The 23,149-nt window shown below is 31.7% G+C and overlaps 1 protein-coding gene across 5 annotated transcripts in view; it reads right to left on the reverse strand.

Moving 5' to 3' along the window:
• LOC113511525 (uncharacterized) overlaps nt 1-23,149 on the reverse strand; it is a 371,241-nt gene that overhangs the window by 25,010 nt on the left and 323,082 nt on the right. For 2 of the 5 annotated variants that reach the window (XM_052894558.1, XM_031909263.2), the window contains one exon: nt 118-279. The exons of 1 other annotated variant lie outside the window; for it this stretch is intronic. In XM_052894558.1, coding sequence (XP_052750518.1) covers nt 118-279 — 162 coding nt within the window. Of the gene's footprint in view, nt 1-117; nt 280-9,535; nt 9,661-21,110; nt 21,919-23,149 lie in introns of those variants that run through there. 2 more of the 5 variants (XM_026895154.3, XM_052894578.1) reach the window with 2 other exon arrangements.

Here is a 23,149-nt window from a genome sequence, read left to right on the forward strand (position 1 = left end):
GGAGTTACCATTGTATTATTATCTATTAAGAAAAAATAATACGCAGTGAATATGTAAAACAAAAAGAAAAATTAAGAAAAAAATATATAAAATAAATAAAACATAAAAAAAAAATACCATGCAAATGTATGTTAACTTGAGCAATTTTGTCTTGTTGCGCGCGCGCATCCTTCTGTTGACGCCGTGTTGCTTTATCTAGGTTGGGGGGGAGCGGAGCGCAAGCGCTTAGCGACGGCAGCTCCCCCCCGCAACCATCGAGGAGCGCGCCGTATTGAAACTCTAAAGAAAAAAAAGAAATTATAAAAAAAACAGAAAATAAACAAAAGTAAAAAAAAAAAATATTATTTAAAAAATTATAAAATATGCAAATAATTAAAAACAAAAGTTTAAAATTTTTTAAGTTTGTAAGATAAACCTATGGGTTACTACACGTTTTGGGATACTGTAAGTGTGATGAGCAATTTATAAATAAATAAATGTCAATAACGCTAATTCAATGTTTATTGCTGATAATTAAAGATTGTGGTCCCACAAAAAAAAACCGACTTCAATTCAGAGAAAACCAGTTATTTTGACTTAGAAACTAAACTATTGACGGACTTTTGTCAACATTTCTATGAAACCAATGTGTATGTACATCTTTTTAGATAAAAATATCCAAATCCGTTTAGAACTGATTATGTATAGTCTGTTATGTGTGAGTTATGAGGTAACAAATATAAAAAAAATACAACCGAATTGAGGCCCTCTTTTTTTTGAAGTTGGTTGTAAATAGCCTTTTGTTGTACATTCTAATTTTCTTGCTGTTCGTTTTCCTTATTTGTAAATTATAATATATACTTAATAAAGTAACAGCATATTATATTAAGTAATACGACGAACCAGTGAATTTTAGTCAATTCTAAGAAATACAAATGGCAGAATCATGGTTAGAGTTATTTATGATTTAGCTATTACTTGTTCATTTCTGAAAATATTCCTTAATACGAGTATGTTTGTATTTAAATATTTGGAGATGAAGTGAAACGATGAGGCAGTAAGTTGGAGTTACTTTTAGACTAGTTGCTGCAGAGAAAGGCCTTAATAATGGTTCCTTCCTTATTTTTTAGTTATCTTGATTTATTCCAAACACATAATTATAATAACTTAGGCCTTTTATATGTATATTAGTATTGTATACACACACACGCACGCACGCACGCACGCACGCACGCACGCACTCATGCACGCACGCACGCACGCACGCTCGTACGCTCGCACGCACGCACGCACGCATATAAAACATAAAATTACCTTTTGTACTATACTATGCTTATTGAAAATTCTTCAAGATTCTCTAATATTGGTACAATAAAGTGTTAAATAAATAAATAAATAAAATATTTTTGAATTTTATTTCATATAATTTCACAGGTTATATCCCGTCGTCGTGTTCCTATGACCTAAATATATTTGATAGTCAGTCAGCTATAAAATACAAATAAAAATGTAGTGTGAAAAGTTTACCCAATGTCGTAAATTCTTACAAAAAATGTGTTCAGTATAAACCGGTTATTTATTTTTGTAAAAAAAGGTTTACAAATAAGTTTTTACTACATAATGGCATGCAACAGTGTCATAACTCATGATAAATGAATGAAAGTGAATATATAGTTAACTTTTGCGGAAAAATATCAGTCCGAAATGTCCGATGCATGGAAGATGGATGGCATTATTGATGGTGTATTTTAATTATTTTAAAATGTCATTCAATATTTGCTGCAAACAGACAGATGGGCGAAATTTAAATGATTGTGCTGTGCGCGTACGGTTATAAAATACGATATTTATCTGACAAATGATTTATTATTTCGGATAAATATAGAGTTTAATACTCATTGGAAATGCCAATGAATGATAAAAATCTCGTTATGCTTACGAAGGATTTATTTCGGATTTGTTTTGACATTTGGTCTAGGTTATCTATGACTAGTTGTTTTATGGTTGGTCTAGTTTATCTATGATTGACATGTTTTTTTTTATGTTTTTGTGAGCTACTTGATTTGATAAACGGTCACGTCTTTTGGTAATGATACGGTGATTATGAAAGGGGAACTGCCCTTTAGGTTCGTTAGATTGCCTGGAAGCATCGAGGCCTAGTGAGTTATTACCTCAACATAAAAGACCTAAGACCTGACCTGAAAGAGAAATGGCCGTCAGCTTGAATTTAGCTGACAAAAAATGGATTATTAGGATGGTTTTAAATAGGTAGGAATTAATTCGGAATGCCGTCAAAAACCTCGAGAGCAAAATATAAATTTAAAAAGAACATTCAAGAGAATGAAATATCTAGATGAGAAAATAATTGTGGAATTACTTATTGTATTAGTCGTGTCTAGATTCTTGTTACTTGGTACAAATATTTAATTTTAATCATTATAAAATATTCAACGATTTTATTTTTAACGTATTCCTGACCGGTAAGAGGCTAATAAAATTTATCTTCTAATTATTCCTTTTCCATTTCCTTCCTTTTTCGTGGGTGTTCCGAGTCGTAAGGCGACTAAGGGGCTTTAATGTTCTAGGGACGGTAGTGTTTCTCTTAAAACATCATCAAGGCCTAACTGCGGTTGCCAACTCGTCTGCCAAGCGTGGCAAATACTGGCAAAGCAAATAAGGCAAAACTGTAGTATATTTATTGGGAACAGTTCTATTAACTTAATGGAAAGCCAATCATCTTTTGTTGAAATAATCACACAAAACACTATCTACATGGAATTAGTAATAAATCGAAACATTTAATAGATTAATCGATTTTTAATTTGTTCTACTATTGGACATTAACAGTCTTAAAATTGGATCAGTTAAATATTTGATAATATTTCATATATTTTAACCAAACAGATCACAATATTATATTTATTAACATGATACGTACCTAAATTCCGTAGAATTGATAAAGTATTTAAAACACCAAAAAAAAAAAAAATTATTAGATCGCTTTGTGGAGTATATTATGGGGAGAATTGTATACCTTTATTAAGAAAACTTAAAATCCTTCCTACAATTCTCCTTTTATGTATACAAAATGTACATATTTATTAATAATATTCATATTTATTTAAAAGTAACTGACATATTAAAGGAAGTAGAAGTAGACATAAATACAAACTACATGTTCCTCAACAAAGAATAGCACTGTTTTCAAAAAGTGTACACTGCACGGCAGTGTACTTTAGAAAATTAAAAAATAATCAATTTAAAAATATACAATTTATTATAATATTTAAACGTACAAAATAAGTACGTGATATAAATATGACATAACTCATTTTTTTCGCAATGTAATATTTATGTTTCTAAATATTGTTATTATAATATTTAATACTAGCAGCCCGTCCAAGCTTCGCATGGATGGACATTTTTACATTTTAAAAAGCAGCCATTAAGACTGCGCACGCGACGGAAACTTAAAAATGGAGTAACTTCTCCCGTTTTCCCAACATTTCCCTTCACTGCTCTGCTCCTATTGTTTGTAGAGTGATGAAAAGTATACTATAACCTGCCCAGGCGTACGAGGAATAATTGTACCAAGTTTCGTTAAAATCCGTCGAGTAGTTTTTGTTTCTATAACGAACATACAGACAGACAGACAAAAATTTTACTGATTGCATTTTTGGCATCAGTATCGATCACTAATCACCTCCTGATAGTTATTTTGGAAATATATTTCATGTACATAATTGACCTCCCTACAGTTTTATTATAAGTATAGATTTATTTGACTTCATGTATAAGAATGATGAATTAACTACATATTAATATGACAGAAACGGCAGGACATGTTTAGGATGTTAATTATAATAAAAGATAATTTGGTACCAATGTAAAGTAAATTAAATAAATAAATGAATTGAAATGAATAAATAAAATTGTAGACAAGCAAAAGAGGAGTTTTCACTTTAATTAGAAACAATAAATTTGTATTTAGCTGGCCATACAAGTGTGGGCGCTCGGGCGGATTTCCGAATGTATTCCGTCCTCAAGGCGGCTCCGAGGTTATGTACAATAGCCTTATTCGGGAGCACGCAATACATTATGATTAGACGGTGAGCCCACGTGTACAAGGTAAACTGCACAACCTTATTGCTCGTACTGTTTGAATTCTGTTTGTGCCGCATGACGGGAATTAAGTTCGTGATAGATATTTGGTAAAGGCATGGACGAAGGCATGTTTTAAACTAGCCTTGCCCCGTGGCTTTGTGCGTAGATATTTTTAATAGATGAAAATGGGAAAATTTCATTCGAACATCCAAAAATCTTTCGATACAATATTTTACATTTATAATATTAGGTATTAGCGCTGAATAAATACATGTATAGGTAAATAATTATTTTTTGTGGTAATATTAATCTAAGAATTTCGATTGGTCCATAGTTTCATTACTGCTATTTCATTCGAGTTTAGATTGTTATAACTACTTACAATATTTTACGTATTAATTTTTAGCTTTAAATAAATGGAGCCAAAACATAAAATTTATGTCGATAAAAGTTTAGAAAATTGACACGACAATCGGATTACAAATGACATTTTCGGAAGGGTCTAGTTCGGAAGGAGTTTGCTATCAATAAATAACTTTTGTAACATCAAGACAAGTTGTACAGTAGTGACACGCTTAGTTTTCATATAAGTTGAGGCACTTGCCGCATCTGTTTCTACCTATGTCTATGGTTATACATATATCTATATTAAAATAAGAAAAGTTTTAGAGTGTGACACCGCATTTCAAATTCAGACCTGGAAACAATATTTTCATTGAAATATAAGGTCGATTCTAAGGTGTCATTTCTCTGAATCTACTAATAAAATTACATTTGATATCACAGTAAAACTTTTATTCTAAGCATTAATATAAATAAACCTAAATTTATATATATTTATTTACATTATTTATTTATATACATATTACACAAGGAATATACAATACGAGTACAATTGAGTCCGCACTAGGCGAACCTGTAGTGCAGGAGTCCATAAAGGGATTAGATCTTGGAAAGGACTTGGTCCAAGACAGAATGTTTAACAAATATAGATCAGTGAGCCAATTACACAGAAACAAACATGACAGAACTTCTAATAGATTAAAGTTAAAATTGTACATATAGATGTAGGTGAATTAAAGGGTATAGAGGCACCTGAGTCCTCAGAAATGGCAACGCATGCGGTGTATCATGGGCGAAACAGTATACTCTGTTATGTCCATGATACTGCTCATGTCTGTAGGCGACGGTTACCACTTTCTATCAGGTGGGCCAGTTTGTTTGCCATTCTAAGTTGCATAAAAAAATAAAAAAAGGTCCATAAAACAGTAGTTTGCAAAACTATCAAATTAAAATATAAGTTGCCCCAATATGTAAAAAAACTATTCTAATATTTTTATAGTGGTTCAAATATAGCGCTGTGACGACCGGGTACAGACAAAGTTGTACCATTAGGGTTTCATTAAACTTTTTGGTACGGAACCCTAAACAATGATTAGAATCGTAAGTGTTAGTGAGAGTAACGCTTAATTTAATAAATACTGTGAACATGTTATGGTAAGTTCGCCTGTTAGGAAGCTATAAACATATATACTTATTCGTTTTAGTTACAACTCTTGAATTACGCTCTATTATCCAACATCGTAAACGTTTTTACGTAATGAACTGTGTGAAATCCAATTGTTCAGTTATAGCAAATTATGTTAGAAGTTGAAAGTTTCTGTGTGTTGTTAGCGGTATGGTCCCGGCATAGAAAAGACCATTCCTTCCTTTCCCGTGACTATCGTAAGAGACGACTAAGAGAGGATGAGAGACGGGCAGCAGCGTCTATCTTAAAACATCACCAAAGGCTAACTGCGGTAGCTAATTCGCTTGCCCGAGCATGGAAACTACTGGCAAAATCTCCCAAGGGAGAGGCCTGTGTTCAACAGTGGACAGTTAATGGCCGTATCATCATCACCATCAAGATTAATTTTCATCTAAAATCCGGAAGAAATTGGGTAATTTTAATGCTGCCACGCTTCGGTAAACTTCGGTATGAAGGCTCTTAAATCTTATTAACCCTGCATTTGGGGATTTAAAAACCGACAGCCGCTTACGTCATACATAATAACGTTCAAATTAATTATTTAAAATAGATAAATACATAAGATTTACAAGGTGAAAATTAAATCGTTAAGAGCACGGAAAATTACAAATCTACTTATGCTACAGTTTTTTATGCAACTTAGAATGGCTAACAAGCTGACGACCTATCTGATGGAAAGTGGTAACCGTAGCCTATAGACATGAGCTGTACTATGGACATAACAGAGTATACTGTTTCGCCCATGATACTCCCCATGCGTTGTCATTCCTGAGGACTTAGGTGTTATTCCTCTGTATCTTGTAAAATCACTGCCATATCCTACCCTTCAAATCGAAACACAGCCATGTAAACATAATTGCTTCACGGTAGAAACACGAATGAAACAGAGGTGCCTAAGCAAAAGGCTTTTGTAAAAATATGTGATATATTTCGGCGATCAAAAATTCATAATCTTCAATAAATATATAAAACTATAATAAATATGTATTATTTAGCATCGGGTGTGGAATATGATAAATATATCGTGCTGTGTTGGTATGAAAGATTCAAATTTTTTTTGTCGTTTTTAACCCATACTTCTTTGACGAAAATATTTAGTTTCGGGGATAGAAAAATTCTTTCGAAGTGTGTTAACGATTTAGGTCTTACTCTAAGTGGGAAACAACCACTTTTGTTAACAATTTGAGCAATATACTTTGACCATATATTTATTCATATATATATTTATTCAACAAAAGTATTTAGGTGTGCAATGATACTGCAGTAGATGTAAAAAAATGGCGATTTAAAATTGCTTATATACAAGTCTATTTGAAGAAAGATGATTTGAATTAGAATTAGTCATTTGACAGTTAATTTAAGCTAAATTTCCTTTTGATTTTTCAAACCAAATTACTTTTCATTTAACGTTCATTATGAAATAGAAGGTAAACAAATATCCGGTTGTTTGCTTTGAAATTCCGTACACAGTAGACTGTGGCGTTAATAATGGAAAGCCCTTCCGAAGTTAAAGGGTTATTAATTATTAACACCATGGCCTACTATGGCAATATAAATAAACTGATACGTTTTAAAATATAAAATATTCAAATTCAGAAAGATTTCTGAAAGTTAACGCTTCAATTAGCAAGTCCTTACTAATATTATAGATTACATATATCTGGCTATGTGGTCCAGGCATAGAATAAGCCACCACTTCCTTTCCCGTGGGTTTCGTAAGAAGCGACTAAGGGAGGGCAAGGGACGGACAGCAGCGTCTTAAATATCGTTCTTAAAACATCTCTAAAGCCTAACGGCGGTTGCTAATCCGCTTGCTAAGTATGGCAACTACTGTCAAAACTCCCCAAGTTTTAAGGTTTATGTTCAGCAGTGGACAGTTAAACGCCGATATGATGATGATGATGATTATAGATTATTTTTTTAATTTTCTTCATTGAGAGGCTTTTTTCCTTTAAGGATATATCAGCTCTATTATACCTTAACTTTAGTATTTCAAACTTTAGTTTTATATTTTAATATTCATCATTGAAACAGAAATATAGCAATTAAAGATTTTGCCATTTCAGATAATTTAGTATCTCGTCTATTTAGACTTTATTTTGATATAGATCAAGGCTTCTCTTTCTGTTTCTTTTATTTTCTACATTTGGATATCATATGTTGAACATCGTCCAATGTGTTACAAACATTACAATTTGGGTTATATTATAGATGTGAAAGTGAATTCATTTGTTCAAATTGAATCGTTTGGAAAAATTTTGTTTGTTGCATCACAGTGCGTAAACCTTAATACCTTAATCAATTACATTGAAATTTGGTATATACATACTATATGGGATAGAACAGGGCATAGGTTACTTTTTATCTTGGTCAGTGAAAATAAGCTGATCATGCAGACGAAGTCGCGGGTATAAGCTAGTAATGTTATAAATTATTTTACGTTAGAACTATAACATGGGGTTTTATTAGACTACAGCATGGCGTTCTTCAAAAGGGGGATAAAGAGGTTTCTTCAGGGTAGGTAATGAGCGCGTAATACCCCTGGTATTGCAGGCGTTCATAGGCTGCGGTAACCGCTTACTATCAGGTGGGCGGTGGTATAAAAAAAAATATAACACTTTCGTTTTCCATTACTGGTTTTCACTTATAATATGCTATGTTTAAAATATAAAATAAAAAAAAATTATGTAGTAGTAAATTATGCGATATTAAATTAACTTGAAGTATTTGTTAGGTTGAACTCTTAAAACGTTATCAAAGCCTAACTGCAGTTGCCAATCTGCCTACCAAGCGTGGCAACTACTGGAAAAACTCTCACGAGCGAGGTTTATATTCAGCAGCGGAAAATTAACGGCTCCATTAAATTTTAGTTAATTAATTAATTAATTAACTAAAATTAATCAAATTGATGACGATGATGAATCATTATCCGATATGCGAAAATGTAGAAAATAAAAGAAACACGTTTTCACATTTATAATATAAGTAATACCATATAATACTATAGACAGTTATTGGCATGGGTACATCTGTCACATTCCTGTATTTGTTGTTAAGCAGTCATGCATGCATAACTGTTTCGTTTGAAGGGTGATATATATAAATATGTTTTTGCTATTTACGTTTCTGGCATGGGCTTGTTGAATTAGTAAATTTGCAAAAAAAAAAGTAAACAAAACCTAAATAGTTACTAGTAGTATTTTGAGGTTTTTCTGCGTGATCAAAATAAAAAAGTTTGCTTATTTTGTATATGTTACATTTGTTTACAAATTCATTTAGAAACTAATAGAGTAACAAACATCCAACCATAAACTTTCACATTTATAATAGCGTGATAGTTAGATCTGATGTTACAATGTACTTATATACTATATGTATATTTTTGGTTAGTAAAGCATAGCGATTACAAACACACTTTGACGTGTAAGCGTGATAGTTGTCAAGAATAGTGAAAGACGGTACGTTACAAAGTTGATTCCTATAAAAACATGAGGTGAAAGGGTTCCATCATTATTGTGGTGTACAGCCTCAGAACACGCTCAAGCTATTGTTCCAATAGCTCGTGACTTCGATAACGTGTACACGCATCGCGTGGTGAATCGTTACTCAATTTCATGTCTATTAAAAAAACATGAAAGCAACAGTGATGTATCAGTACTGTACTGCACAAAGCGGAAATACCCGAGGCCGTGGTGTAGAACGAGACATGACATCTACAAAATCGGTCATGGCGTGGCGCAGACACTTGTATCGGAAGTTGAGGCGATTACTGTTAACTGACACTCAACTTGAATTAAACGCAACAAACTTAACAACACAAAAAAAAAAAATTAAAAAAAAACAACAATACAAAATATCACTTAAATTTCTGAGTACGAATATGTAATTAAATAAAAAGTAATAATTTTTAAATTTGGAACTGACCACAGGATAAAAACTCAAGCATGTCAGTCCATTGCAGTATCATTATTGCAACTGAGATGTTCGCGCGGTATTCGGACTCCCAAGCATTGTGTGCACTATCTCGATCTTGTGTGTAGTAGTCACAATTTATCTAAAATCTTTGACTATGCAAAAGCGACACTCCACTGGCGGACTAGGTTGAGTGCAAGTTCAATTTAGTAAACTAATTAGTATGGCGATACACATGACAACAGAAAAAATAATTATAAATATATAATTATTCCCTTCTAACTCTGAATTAGGCTTAAATCCATTGTTATGTGACCCATCAGGTTATGAAACCGCTGAAGCGCTTCATTAGCGTAATGGTTTCCCTTCCCGAACCTAATATCCAAAAGCGATGATTTGGTGTACTGTGTCTTCCGAGAAATGGAAACAGCAAACGTTTCCATATCATATTGCGGTCACCCACTCAAAGGTCTTACAATTTACATCACTGGCTTACATTGAAACTCACTAACAAGTCCTATAGAGAGATTTCGTAGGCATAGAAAAACTGTCTTATCCACAGATTATTTATGTTTGTACATTACAATATTGATACAGCAATAGTTAGTTCATTTAATCTAAGCGCAACCACTGAAGCGTAACACTGCCATTATTTAATCTGTGACCCTGCATCGTCTTGGAAGCCATTATAAAAATATAACGATATATAAACAGTAAAGGTAATGTAGCGTAAAGAAATATCAGCATTTTTATTTCTTATCTCCAATAATGTAAGTGTGGAAGAGAAACAAATCTGTATTTTCTGATTTCACTTTATTATCATGATTTTTGTTTTATTCTTGTTTATATATCTTCACGCTACGTTTAATTAGGGGAAAATAAAAATATGTGAGTTCTGAAGTATGACATAAAATTGAACTCTGAAAATCAAGAAAATGCCACTAGCTGCTAGGAGCTATAGCGGTTGTCACACTGAATCCATGAGAATAACTAATTGTTTATTATAGTATAAGTAAGTAACATATGCCACGTGTCCGCTTCACAAAGAAGACTAAAATAGAAGCGTAAGAAGTTGTATGTTTATAAGAAGATACGTTACTTAAATATTTAATCGATTAACTGATAGCGACGACAATGTTGGCAACGTTACTATGGAATTAATACGGGAATAAATGATATTAATTTTCATACATAATTATGAAAATTTGTACAGAATTTGCGAAATTATTCCGTAATGTAAAAAGAAAAATTCAATAGAACCAACTTCCATTGAAATCGCTTATAAATATTTTAGTGACTACTGTAGAATAGACAAAGTTAGAATTAAGCAATGAACATAATCAATATTAAGTAAGTAGCAGAACAAGTTCAAGAAAGTAAATTTATTATATCCAGTTCTTCCAGACGAAAGTGAAAAAAGGTCCGACCAGTTCGTCGCGAACGGACTGCAGACTCGAAAGGTCAATGTCTGCACTTTCAAGATAATCATCATATTTCGTAACTGCAACAAGTAGGGAACTCTCCCACACATTTGCCATTGTTTCGCCACTTATATAATACGAACAGGTAATACGATATCGTATTTATTAAAATAACAATACACTTAATTATAATTGCTATGTGGAGTCTAAATTTGAATTAAGAATAAAAAAAAAAATAGGAGTTTTCATGTCCGTCAAAGGTAACTAGGTATACAGCTTTAACGATTGTATTTATTCGTATTATAACACAATAGATGGGTGATTATTGATTAGGCACAAAAAAAATAAGACTAATATTGACGAGGTCTTTTTGTGAGATTTTATTATTGTATACAGAACGAAGATTATATACAGAGAAATAGGTAATTGCCTGAAAATAATGGACGTTAGTTATTAGGTAAAATTTCAAGAAAATACCCGTAATTTTATGTGATAATTCTATATAATTATTTTGAAAGCGTCCAGTAATTAATTGTTTTTGTTTTGTATATTGTGATTCCTAAGGGAACGAATTGGGAAATTGCCTAACTCCCTTAGTTGTTAATTATAATAAATAATTAAATAAATAGATAAGCAAGTAAGTAAATAAATAAATAGTGTTAGCTTTGAATAATTTTACGTTTTTTGACTATGTTAAGCATATTAAATATATATATATATATATATATATATATATATATATATATATATATATATATATATATATATATATATATATATATTTACTCGCGTTCAAGAATCAAGAAAGGATCGTTGGTACTAAATGAAGAAATATCCTTACTAATATTTAAATATTTTTATTTTTTAACTTACTAACAAAATCTCAACTTGATTTGATCTTGGTTACGTATTTCTTAGTTACTCACGACGTGGTAGGTTTAATAGATTGCTACTTTTTTACGAAATTTAGAATGGCAAACAAGTTGACGATCTACCTGAAATTGAAAGTGGTAACATCACAGTTCGATACAGTTTAATACCTCTGGCACCTCTCATACGTTGCTATTCCTGAGGACTGTAGCGTTGTTTTTATACCCTGTAAATTCACTGCTACATCCGATTATTCAAACAGAAATACAGTTATGAAAGCATAGCTGCTTTACTGCAAAAACATGATTGGACAGAGGTACTCATGCAGACGGCTTTCGTACAGTCTCCCTGTGGTAAACACTACACATAAACCTACTTAACAAGTAAAGTACATTTTGCTCTGCAAACAAAAAAACAGTCATAATACGCGACAAAACACCGCTGAACCAGTTATATTATGGGTTTACCCGAGGGTGACTTTGTACTAAAGTCGTTTGCTTGGGCACCTCTGTACCATTCGTGTTTCAACCGTGAAGCAGTTGAGTTTGCATGGCTATGTTTTGGTTTGAAGGGTGGGAAATGGCAGTGAATTTACAGGGTACAGAGGAATAACACCTAAATCCTTAGGAATGGCAACGCATGGGGGGTATGATGGTGGAAACAGTATACTCTGTTATGTCTATGGTACTGCACATGTCTATAGGCGGTGATTACCACTTTCCATCAGGTGGGCCGTCAGCTTGTTCGCTATTCTAAGTTGTATAAAAAATATGTATTCCAAAAAGAAAAATGGCAGCATGAAATGCCACAAAATTGATATGGATCCAACACGGGAGTAAACTCTATCAATTAAAAAAAGAAATATCAAAATCGGTTTAGAAATTGCGACGTAATTGTGACGAGAAATGAGAACCGCCTCATTACTTTATCAGCAAAACCTTTACAAGACATATGTTATTTTTCTAAAATTATCTTATTTAAACATTGTCATTGGTATTACATCATTAGTATTGTTACAGACATGATAGTGTTTTATTGAAGGGCGTTATTAGTTTGCACACACGACGATGCTATTGAGGGATTTCACGACGCAAAATTATGTATAATTATGTAAGGAAAATTTATCTATTTACTTCAGCTTTAAGGTAACAATATATGTATTGAGTGAGGTTGATGAGTAAGATAAATAAATATGTAATAATTTTATTTCGCATACAAAATTAGTTTAAATAGCAAAATAAAATAGATAAACAAAGTAAGTATCTCTGAACGTGTTTCAACCGTGAAGCAGTTGTGTTTGCATGGCTGTGTTTCAGTTTGAATGGGATACGTGAATTTAGGTACAGAGGAATAACACCTGAGTCCTCAGGAATGGCAAGATTATATTTCTGTTATGTCCATGGTACTGCTCATGTCTATAGGCGAGAGTTACCACTTTCCATCAAACTTGTGTGCCATTCAAAGTTGTATAAATGAAAAAAAAAAATTATATAATTAGCTATGTGCCATCGGCGCACGATATTACGATTTCTAACACAAGTGCATTAAAGAATATAAAAAAAAAAGTTCTGGCTGGAGACTAGTAAGCAGATAAACAAAGTAAGTACAGAACTTTCCACTTCAAAATTACGTAGGTAGACCTTTAGATTATATTTCACCATTGTGAGAGCCTCAAACGTCAATAAAGGTATCGTAGTAAAATTATCTTCGCTTGTTACATACAATCTTTTCACTAACGGCCGTGAGAATCTGAGTTACTATACAGCATCAGTAGCTTCTATTGTTTCGTGTTTATTGTTAGTAGGAGTACCATGTTGAAATTTAATATCGGCCTTGTTACGAAGTTAAACGATCCGACTAGATTCGGTGACGCCCGGACATTTTGCAAACTACTTTTCGATTTGGTTCGATCAACAGTTATTATTAAATATTTTTTTGCAATGAATGCTTGGGGGTTTATATCTCGGGAGACCAAGTCTTATTTCTATTATTTATACATATATTTACAGTATTATATTGCACGTATACATGTCTCTATATGTATTTAAAAAATGAACAGTTTCGTGCTTCCAGTCAAACTGTTTATATTACTTTTCTCCATTCAAAGGTTGCCTGGAAGAGATCGTCTTTAGCGACAAGGCTGTCCAATGTTTTCTCAATGTAATATTTTCTTGTAATTGTTCGTATTTATACAACAATAAAGGATAACAAATATGAGGTAACAATAAAGAGTATCTTTCTTTTGTCCTGTCATTTGTATCCTTCATCTTGCTTGAAAGAGAACCTGATTAAGCTGTGCTGTGCACATTTTCGATAAAATTTCTATGAAACCAGTCAATAAGTATATCCTTCCAGATCAAAAATATAATTTTCCAAATCGGAATAATTCCTAAACGTGCTATTGATTGATTCGAGAAACTTTAATGTACTTGAAATAGTAATCAATATGATCATTAATTTAATCACTATTATTGATGATTATATCGGCAATGGGTTATTTGACCGTGATTGAAATGAAAGTAAAGTTTTTATAGAAAGAAAAACTTCCAGTTTTCATTCTGTTTCGTAACATTTGGACAGGTTTTGTAGATTAAACCAGTAGTTGTTTTTATGGATTTTGTGGTTATTTGAATGACGACACGGTAAGTGTATGTGGTAATTAGTATGTTTTCACACATACTACGGTAAATTAAAACTGTTAAGAATTATATCCACAGATTGGTTACAGTCTTAAATATTAGTAGCTATGTCTTGCTATATTATACAATACACACATACTGACAAACGTATTGAACGAATATCGTACTATAGGACTTCTATATATGTACATAAGTAACACAAGCTTACCAAAAAATCTATTGTATTATATATTGAACTGGCTTACGAGTGTTTCTTACAAAATTATAACATAAAAAATAGAAAAAAAAATTATACGAGGACAATGCAGTTCAGCAGGCCTACTCTTGAATTTAATATTGATATCAGTTCAATAGAATGCCAATGACCATTTTGTACTGCACTCATAAAATAACAATTAAGAATTAAATTAGAATTGAAATCGGATTGCAATAGTTTGCATTGTCAAGTGTGTAACTTGTATTATGAATCAATCATAATAGTATGTTATCATTATGTCGTTAGTGTTGCAATTCGAGAGTGTGAAACGTCCTTATTCCAATAACGATCTATTTGAATTTATTTTAAAAGTAACCCCACAGATATTTTTTTTTGCAAACGAGCATGCAGCTCATCTGATGGTAAGTGACTACCGCTGCCCATGATCACCCACAACACTAGAGGCATCGCAGATGTGCTGCCCGGCTTTTTAAAAAGGAATATGTTCTTTTCTTAGAAGGTTATTATGTCGTATCGGTTCGGAAATACTGAATTTTGAATAATGCAGTATTAGATTGCAAGAATTGATTGCTTATAGAATGGTTCCGTGCTAATTTGTTTAAAATATGGCGGTTTCGATTTGTAGTTTCTTATTTTTATATATATATATATATATATATATATATATATATATATATATATATATATATATATATATATATATATTTAGATTTATATTTCTTATATTTTAAAATACTTTTGGCAGTAAAATGAGTCCTCCTCTGGACGAATCTCTATTCCTATGGATGCATCAAGAAGAATCTACATATCAAAATCAGTTCATGCCTTTAGCCATGAAAACCAAACAGATAGATAAAGCTACTTTCTTTTTAATAATAAATATTACGGAATACATAGATATTATAGATGACGTATTAGAGATATGAAATTTTCTAAATATAATATAAATCTCAGATCAAATACATACACAATAAGAGATAAATCAACTATATATCTTGCACGTATCTTATCTAAAATTTGAATATAGATTTAGTTCAAGAGATTTAAAAATACAGATATTATTTTAAGCCAATTAACTTTATTGGTAGTTGTTATTAGGGGGAAAATTATTATACTAATAACAAAAATATATTGGCGTGAGAAGTCATAAATTTATCTTGAAAACGAAATAAGTACAACCAATTATAGATGTTAACAGCTATTATGGAAAATGTTTACTGATCGGTGAAAAAGTACCCATGCCCTTCACTATGTCATATAATAAATGTATACCAAATTTCGTAGAGATTGCTTGAGCCGTTAAGGTTTAGGCACTACGATGTAACAAACTCACTTTCACATCTTTAATATTGGTAAGAATTTTCTAATTAAAACTTTTGAAAAAATCTGAAGTTGTAGGTATATATATTTATTTACTCTTCATAGCACTACCTCAAGAATGATACAAAATTATATATATACATATGAAGTGCAAAAGGCGGATTTATCGTTAAACCAATCTCTTCCAGACAATCTTTGGATAGAGGAGAAAAGAAAGGCGGTATTATTTGGCGCAATAAGTAAATGTATAAAAACGCTCGTGTTAAAAAAATATATGTAAATAATCAAATGAATAGCATACTAATATCTATTTATACATATTTAAAACGTATCGGTTTACTTATATTGCCACAGTAGGCCAAGGTGTTAAATAATTAAGCCGTCACGACGCGAAAAGGTATAAAAAAAAAAACAAACAAACTCACTTTCATTTTTATAATATTAATAAGGATTTCATTCTTATGGTGTTACATTTTAATCCTACTTTATATATATTTTTTTAATATTTCTCTTGTATCTTTTTGTTACTCTACCGAGGACACAGATTTATATATAAGCATATTACGTATTAGTATTAATATAATATTGTACTGCTGTTTAATATTCTAATAAATAAATGAAGAAGTTTCTTTTACTTGGGTTTTTTAAATAATTACTACAAAACTCACGCCTTTTCCTTTGGAATTAGCCGAGATCATAAGACGCCATTTTGAATTGACTTCTAAACAAGAAGGTACTTTTTCTCTATGTTACGGAATATTTTTGTCAATTTTAAATAGATTATGTTTTTTTTTCAACTCAATTTTTTTTTTATTTTTTTTTTCAATTTATAATGGCAAACATAACTGCTCAACTGATAGAGAGCGTTTTGCTTTATATCACAAAGGTGGCAAATAAGCATACAGCTCCTCTAATGGTAAACGGTCGCTGTAGTCTATGAATACCTGCAACACTATGGGTGTCACATGCGCATAGTTGTCCCTAAAGAAACCGTAATATATCCTTACAAAGAACCCCATACTATAGTCTCTAGAGAAAACCTCGGCAGGGAGCTCATTCCAGCGTATGAGGATGAATTCCCTGTCGATGGCGAGCGAGTAATAATCGCCTATAATCATGAACAGCATTACATTACTATCTTATACATTTACAATTTTTTTTTTATTGAGTTTAATGTATTAATAGTTTATAAATATATATGTCATAATATAAAAAAAATACAATGTATTTTAAACTACTTGTGTTCGTTACTAGTTAAGATGTTTAGTTCCGTTCTCCTAACCAACTTTTGTTAATATATTCTTTGTTAAATTTAATAATGCAGATCTTTTATCATTATCGTTTATAATATACTTTAAATTATTAATATTTATTTTAATATCTATTGCGTTTTTACAATCAAATCGCTTACTGGCAAAACGCGGGCAGTCGATAACAAGATGGTAGATTGTTTGTTTGTATGGCTATTTAAGTCACTTTAAGTAATTATTGCATTTGAATACGTATTCAAATGATATACTGATCCTGTCAATTACGTAATACACCGAAGTTATGAAACCAATTGCGGTATCATCCATCACCATATAAAGTCACAACCGGGTTTCTACCAAAATACATAATTGCAATATGTTGCAACATATTGCACCGTATCTAATGATGCGTTCACGAAGTTTTTGCGATCACTGACTAGTTTACTACCACCCATCGTCAGTGGAGTTATAGACTGCTTACTATTCAATCTCTTTTTTGGTAATTCAGGTATTTTTTTAACTCTATTATCATATTATGAAATGTAGAAAAATACATTATTTAACAGTATTATTTAAAACGCTAAGGTTTGTTTCCAATACTAGTAGTACCACGAGTAGTCTATTATCAACCGACTTCAAAAAAAAAGGTACTGAATTATTGAACAAGTAACGTTGTGTAAAATACCTATTCGCGATAACCCAATTGCGAAAGGAGACATTATGTGTATTATACATGCGTGTGATGTCGCCTACAAAATTATAATACACACATTTCTTATGAAACCGATAATTGTATGAATAACGAATTATTGCGTGGTCGTCTCTGCTGTATTATTTAATAAAGGCAAAACAGAAAATTACGAGAATACATGATTCATTAAAGAATATACACTTCGAAGAGGAAAGATTTATTTATTTCTTCTTAATGTATTTATAATATACTCAAAGTTTATTTAAACGATTTAAAAAATTATTCCACCTATAAAACACTAAGGGCTTTCACTTGCAATACTAGGGGTGTCATGTACGCGTTGCTGTCCTTGAAGAAACCTTAATATACTCTTTTTGATGAAGGTCTTATTGTAGTCTCTGAGGAAAACCTCGAAATAATAATAATTATTATTAGATATTTACAGTATCATAATACAGAGATGGAGGAACATTTGAATGCTCTAGTTTATCGTCAATAGCTGGTTATTCAAATTATGTTATAATTGATGGACATTTAACGATAATTGCTATATCGATTTAGGATTATACATACAATTAGTATTGGAATGTAGAACAGACATATCTCTAACTCGGCTGGTTAAGTATATTCATCTTTTGTATCAGAATTATTTATATGTAATTTTTTTATGCAACTTAGAATGGTTAACAAGCTGATGGCCCACCTGATGGAAAGTGGTAACCGTCGCCTATAGACGAGCAGTACCATGGACATAACAGAGTATACTGTTTCACCCATGATGCCCCCTATACGTTGCTATTCCTGAGAACTCAGGTGTTATTCCTCTGTACCTTGTAAATTCACTGCTATATCCCACACATGCAAACACAACTGCTTCACAGTAGAAATATGAATGGGACAGAGATGGCTAAGCAAATTACTTTTGTACAAAGTCTCTATCTGGTGCAATTGGTGTAATTGAAGATTTAAAATGAGTCAGAATATATAGATTGGATATTAAGCGATAAATAAAAATAATATAAAAACAATAAAAAGTACAAATTTTGTCTTACTTAGAACGTCATTTGTACATTTATTGCAGTTCTATTTTTTTATAATAAACTTAAAACTTTTGCAATTCGTCCTACTTTTTTTGTCAACGTTGTGTAAATTTTTTTTTAATTTAAATTAGCAAACAAACTGACAGCTCATCTCATAGAAAGCGGTAATCGTCGTCTATAAACATTGTAGTGTATGGGGGCCTTAATAATTGTATCTATAATTAATGTTAATCTGTGTTCTATAAGTCAATGAATCTATGTCGAGTTGGAAATAAACATGAATACGTTTAATTGTCCATTGCATTATTAATACATAAAAGACATGAACAGCAGTATAAACGTCACAAATACTGCGTGTTCTATATCTTAGCCAATTTTAAATTAATTTTATTAATTATTATACTCGCAAATGGTAAAATGTACTCCAGTGTCGATTTTATATTAAGTGTCAATTGTCATAATGAAAATCCCTGTTTTTTTATCATTAATTGAAGATTTTGCTATATAAAATCTTTAATTAATGATACAGAATATAACATAAATATGCTACATGATTCAATATATAATATATTCGTATACAATTATAATAAAAAAATAATTTAAATATTGATTGTGATATTCAAAGTATGTTTAATTTCCACGGAATAAAACACGAATTTGTATGATACTCAACATATACTTTTAACATACATATACTCTTTTGTTTTTCAGCCAGCATTACCATCTTTTTGTCCCATATCTATTTGAGGTTGGCGTAGATGATGTATTTTCATTTTCATTAATTTCTACTTATAGTCACTCTTTCACTGTGTTCGTATTATTTGTCACACAACCTATACATCTCTTTTTAAATTTTTATACTGATTTTGTATTTATACGTAATACCTTCCTTACCACACACTTTTTATCTCTGTATATCCCATGTTCATATCAAGACAATTATTTCCCAACTTGTAATTTACTTGCGCTACTTTTGGACTTCCACTGATATACTCATCTTATCCATTCTTTCCACATTACATGTCTATTTCAACATTCGATATGTATTCAACAAATTTTGGATAATTAGGAAATACTTCTGAGAGAACATTTTTTTTCAAACTTGTACACATACACACACACACACACACACACACATACAGACGTAGCAACGTGATATTCATATACATTTAATATGAATGGAGATTAGTAATAAAGTGAAGAATTAAAATCGCAATCATAATGTTCATACATAATGTATTGTCTTACTTCAAGACCATTAACGCAGTTATGTTTTTGTGGGGTTTTATACGTTGCAAAAACATATTACGTTATAATTTCTAAGAACGTTTAGTGCTTAGTGTACATTTGTGCACTTGATTATTTAAGAAAAAACAGAGGAATTAGTTTACAATTATTCTCAAACGTCAAAAGTAAAATTTAACAATGAAAAAAATAAAGGTGAGCCGTCAGTTTGTTTACTATTCTAAGTTGTATAAAAAAAATCCTTAACAAGTATACTCATTCGAAACAAATACATTATTTTGGAGTATTCACCATTCTGTTCTTGAGCTATATTCATAAAAATCTGAGAAATAATTATATAAATAAATAAAAACAGTTATAATGTGGATAACGGACATAGGCACTTGTTTATCTCTACCTGTACCATAAAGTATCATGGCGTAAAGGAGTCGAATAGGCATGGTTATAAAATACTATGTAAACTAGTGTTTTTATTACAAGTTGAATCTTTTAAATGTTTTATTCAAAAGATAATAAAGTAACCCATATTACCCAAACAGATTAAATTTATCCGTAAAAAGCTTTCTTGCATAATTATAATTTGACAAACAAATTGAAATTTATAATGTAATAAGATTTACCAAATTTGTGCAGCAGTTAATAACATGTACTTATAATATATTTCATATAACTTAATTAAAAAAAATCCCATGCAAATAACATGTTATTGTACATGACGAGAGACGTTTATAAAAAAAAAATATGTAGCATTTATAATTTATCTTCTACGATTTATTTTAATATCAATATTTTAATATGCAGATTACATAATTATTCAGTTGGTCAATATGAATTTATATTCATAAATAACTTTAAGGTAATATAAAAGAATAATGTGATTGTAAAATTACGTACTCAAGTAAGCTGTTGGGGACATCGGCAGCTTTCTTTCCTTCGGTGGTGTGCTGTACACGAAAGCTGGGTTAACACATCCACGAGGTTGACTCGGGCACATATCACTCTCAGATCCTCTCCTTGTACGCTGATGTGTTACCAAATCAGTCATAGATTTCGCCGATTCAGATTTGCCCATTCCCTTTAATTTTATCTTCCCTTTGTCGGGAGAATTTATGTGCAATATTGCCGCTGCTTTGGGCGGTATCTTCTCTGGCAAAAGCAACTCCTTCGTTGACACACTTTTCTGCTTCTTATTCGTAAATAAATCACTGAATTTCGTCTTCTCCACTTTCCTATGTCGTTGGGGTTTCAAATTCAAGTCTATATCACCACTTTTACGTCTTTGCTTCACTGGCTCTTGTTTCTTTCGCGCCATCGCCGGTGTTTTTGCTTTGTAAGTACCGTCAATGCCCGTGTATGCAACGTCGAAATCCTTATCTGCACTCCAAATCTGAGTAGTGAAGACTAAACTGTTGCGTTTAATCTTGTCTAAGTCATCTGTCGTGTCTTCTTCCTTCGTCGACCGCCACCGGTTCCCTATCATACGTAAGGACGCGCGGACGGATCGGGAACGGCGCAGACCTCCTTGCTCCCTCTTGAACTTATCGATGAGGGTCTCCATAGCCCTGTGAGGGGTAGAGGGGCTCGCGGGGCCCTGGGCATTGCACGTCGCGATCGACTACGCGCACTCTATTCACTCGAATGATAGTTACGTGAGTCGTTTTCCGACGTTCACCCGATGCGGCGTCGGAGTGTTGAATGCAGCCTGCAACAACGTGGTAATACGGCCCTGATACTAGTAACTAGACCTAAAGCTCGCAGAAGCCCGACCTCTGTGCGGATAGAACGCGTATAACAAACTGATCTCATTTCTACAATTGCTTTGATTTGATAAACTTATCTGATACGTTTGTTTGAAATGAGCGTGTCACAACGACCGAGATTTGTTTGTTGTGACGTAGCTGTGTAATACTTACATTTATAAGGACATGTTTGTCTAGTAGTTTAGATAGTTTTGTATGATAAATAGTGAAATATCAGACGCTTAAGAGTAAATTATAATATTATTCAATTTAATGTATATATTGGACCTTAATTCTAGATAAAGAACATTATAACAAGGAAAGTTTGAAAATTTTATAGTTGATAGATCAAAATTAAATTGCCGATTTATTTACTCTATCAAATTATTTGGATTTTTATCAACCTAACGACTGAATATTAAATTAAACACTTGTTGCAGACATCAATAGTTATTTTTAGTAAATAATAAATGCAACTCCAAGATTTTATGTGATTCGGATAATCTTTGTGCGTGATTTACGACAAAGTACGCTATCAGCTGTCTTTTGATTAATCAATCACTTAATTTATTGAACATTGTTACGAAACGAGTCTGACGTTTATTAACCGCCCACGAGAATGCACAATCACAAAGTTTGTTGAAGGATTGTATCACAATATCTTGATGTACGTAAAATGTAAGGTAGAATAAATTAATTTGCTTTGCAAAAATAAACAAAATCTTCAATTGTGACTTTGAGTATTTTAATATGAGGAAAACCATAGGTCATTTAGAGACTTCTTCAAAAATTCGTGATTAGTTGGTGATTTACAAACTTGTACTCTTAATTTCACGCAAATAATAAAAAATATTTTCGCTACTCGGAGTGTATGTATACCGAATTTTATATTGATTGTTTAAGGCGCTAAAAGAAAACAAACAAACTCACTTTCGCATTTATATATTTATATTGGTAAGGATTATTTAATTTTAAATAGCTCATTAATAAAATCAGTTAATTTGTTGAAATTTGTGAAAAAGGAAATGCTTTAGATTATTTTCCAATTTCTAGCTACTGTATACGAACACACCTTTACGTATCAGATGGAAATCATTATCTTGATGTGTGACAGATTTTTTCATAAAATTCTTATGAATTCTACATAATATTCAGATGATTCATTAAATTAATATTATGTTCTGTGTAAACTCA

Source organism: Galleria mellonella, unplaced genomic scaffold (assembly GCF_026898425.1).
Source record: "Galleria mellonella isolate WM207_F2 unplaced genomic scaffold, CSIRO_AGI_GalMel_v1 utg116, whole genome shotgun sequence".
Classification (NCBI taxonomy): Eukaryota; Metazoa; Arthropoda; class Insecta; order Lepidoptera; family Pyralidae; genus Galleria; species Galleria mellonella.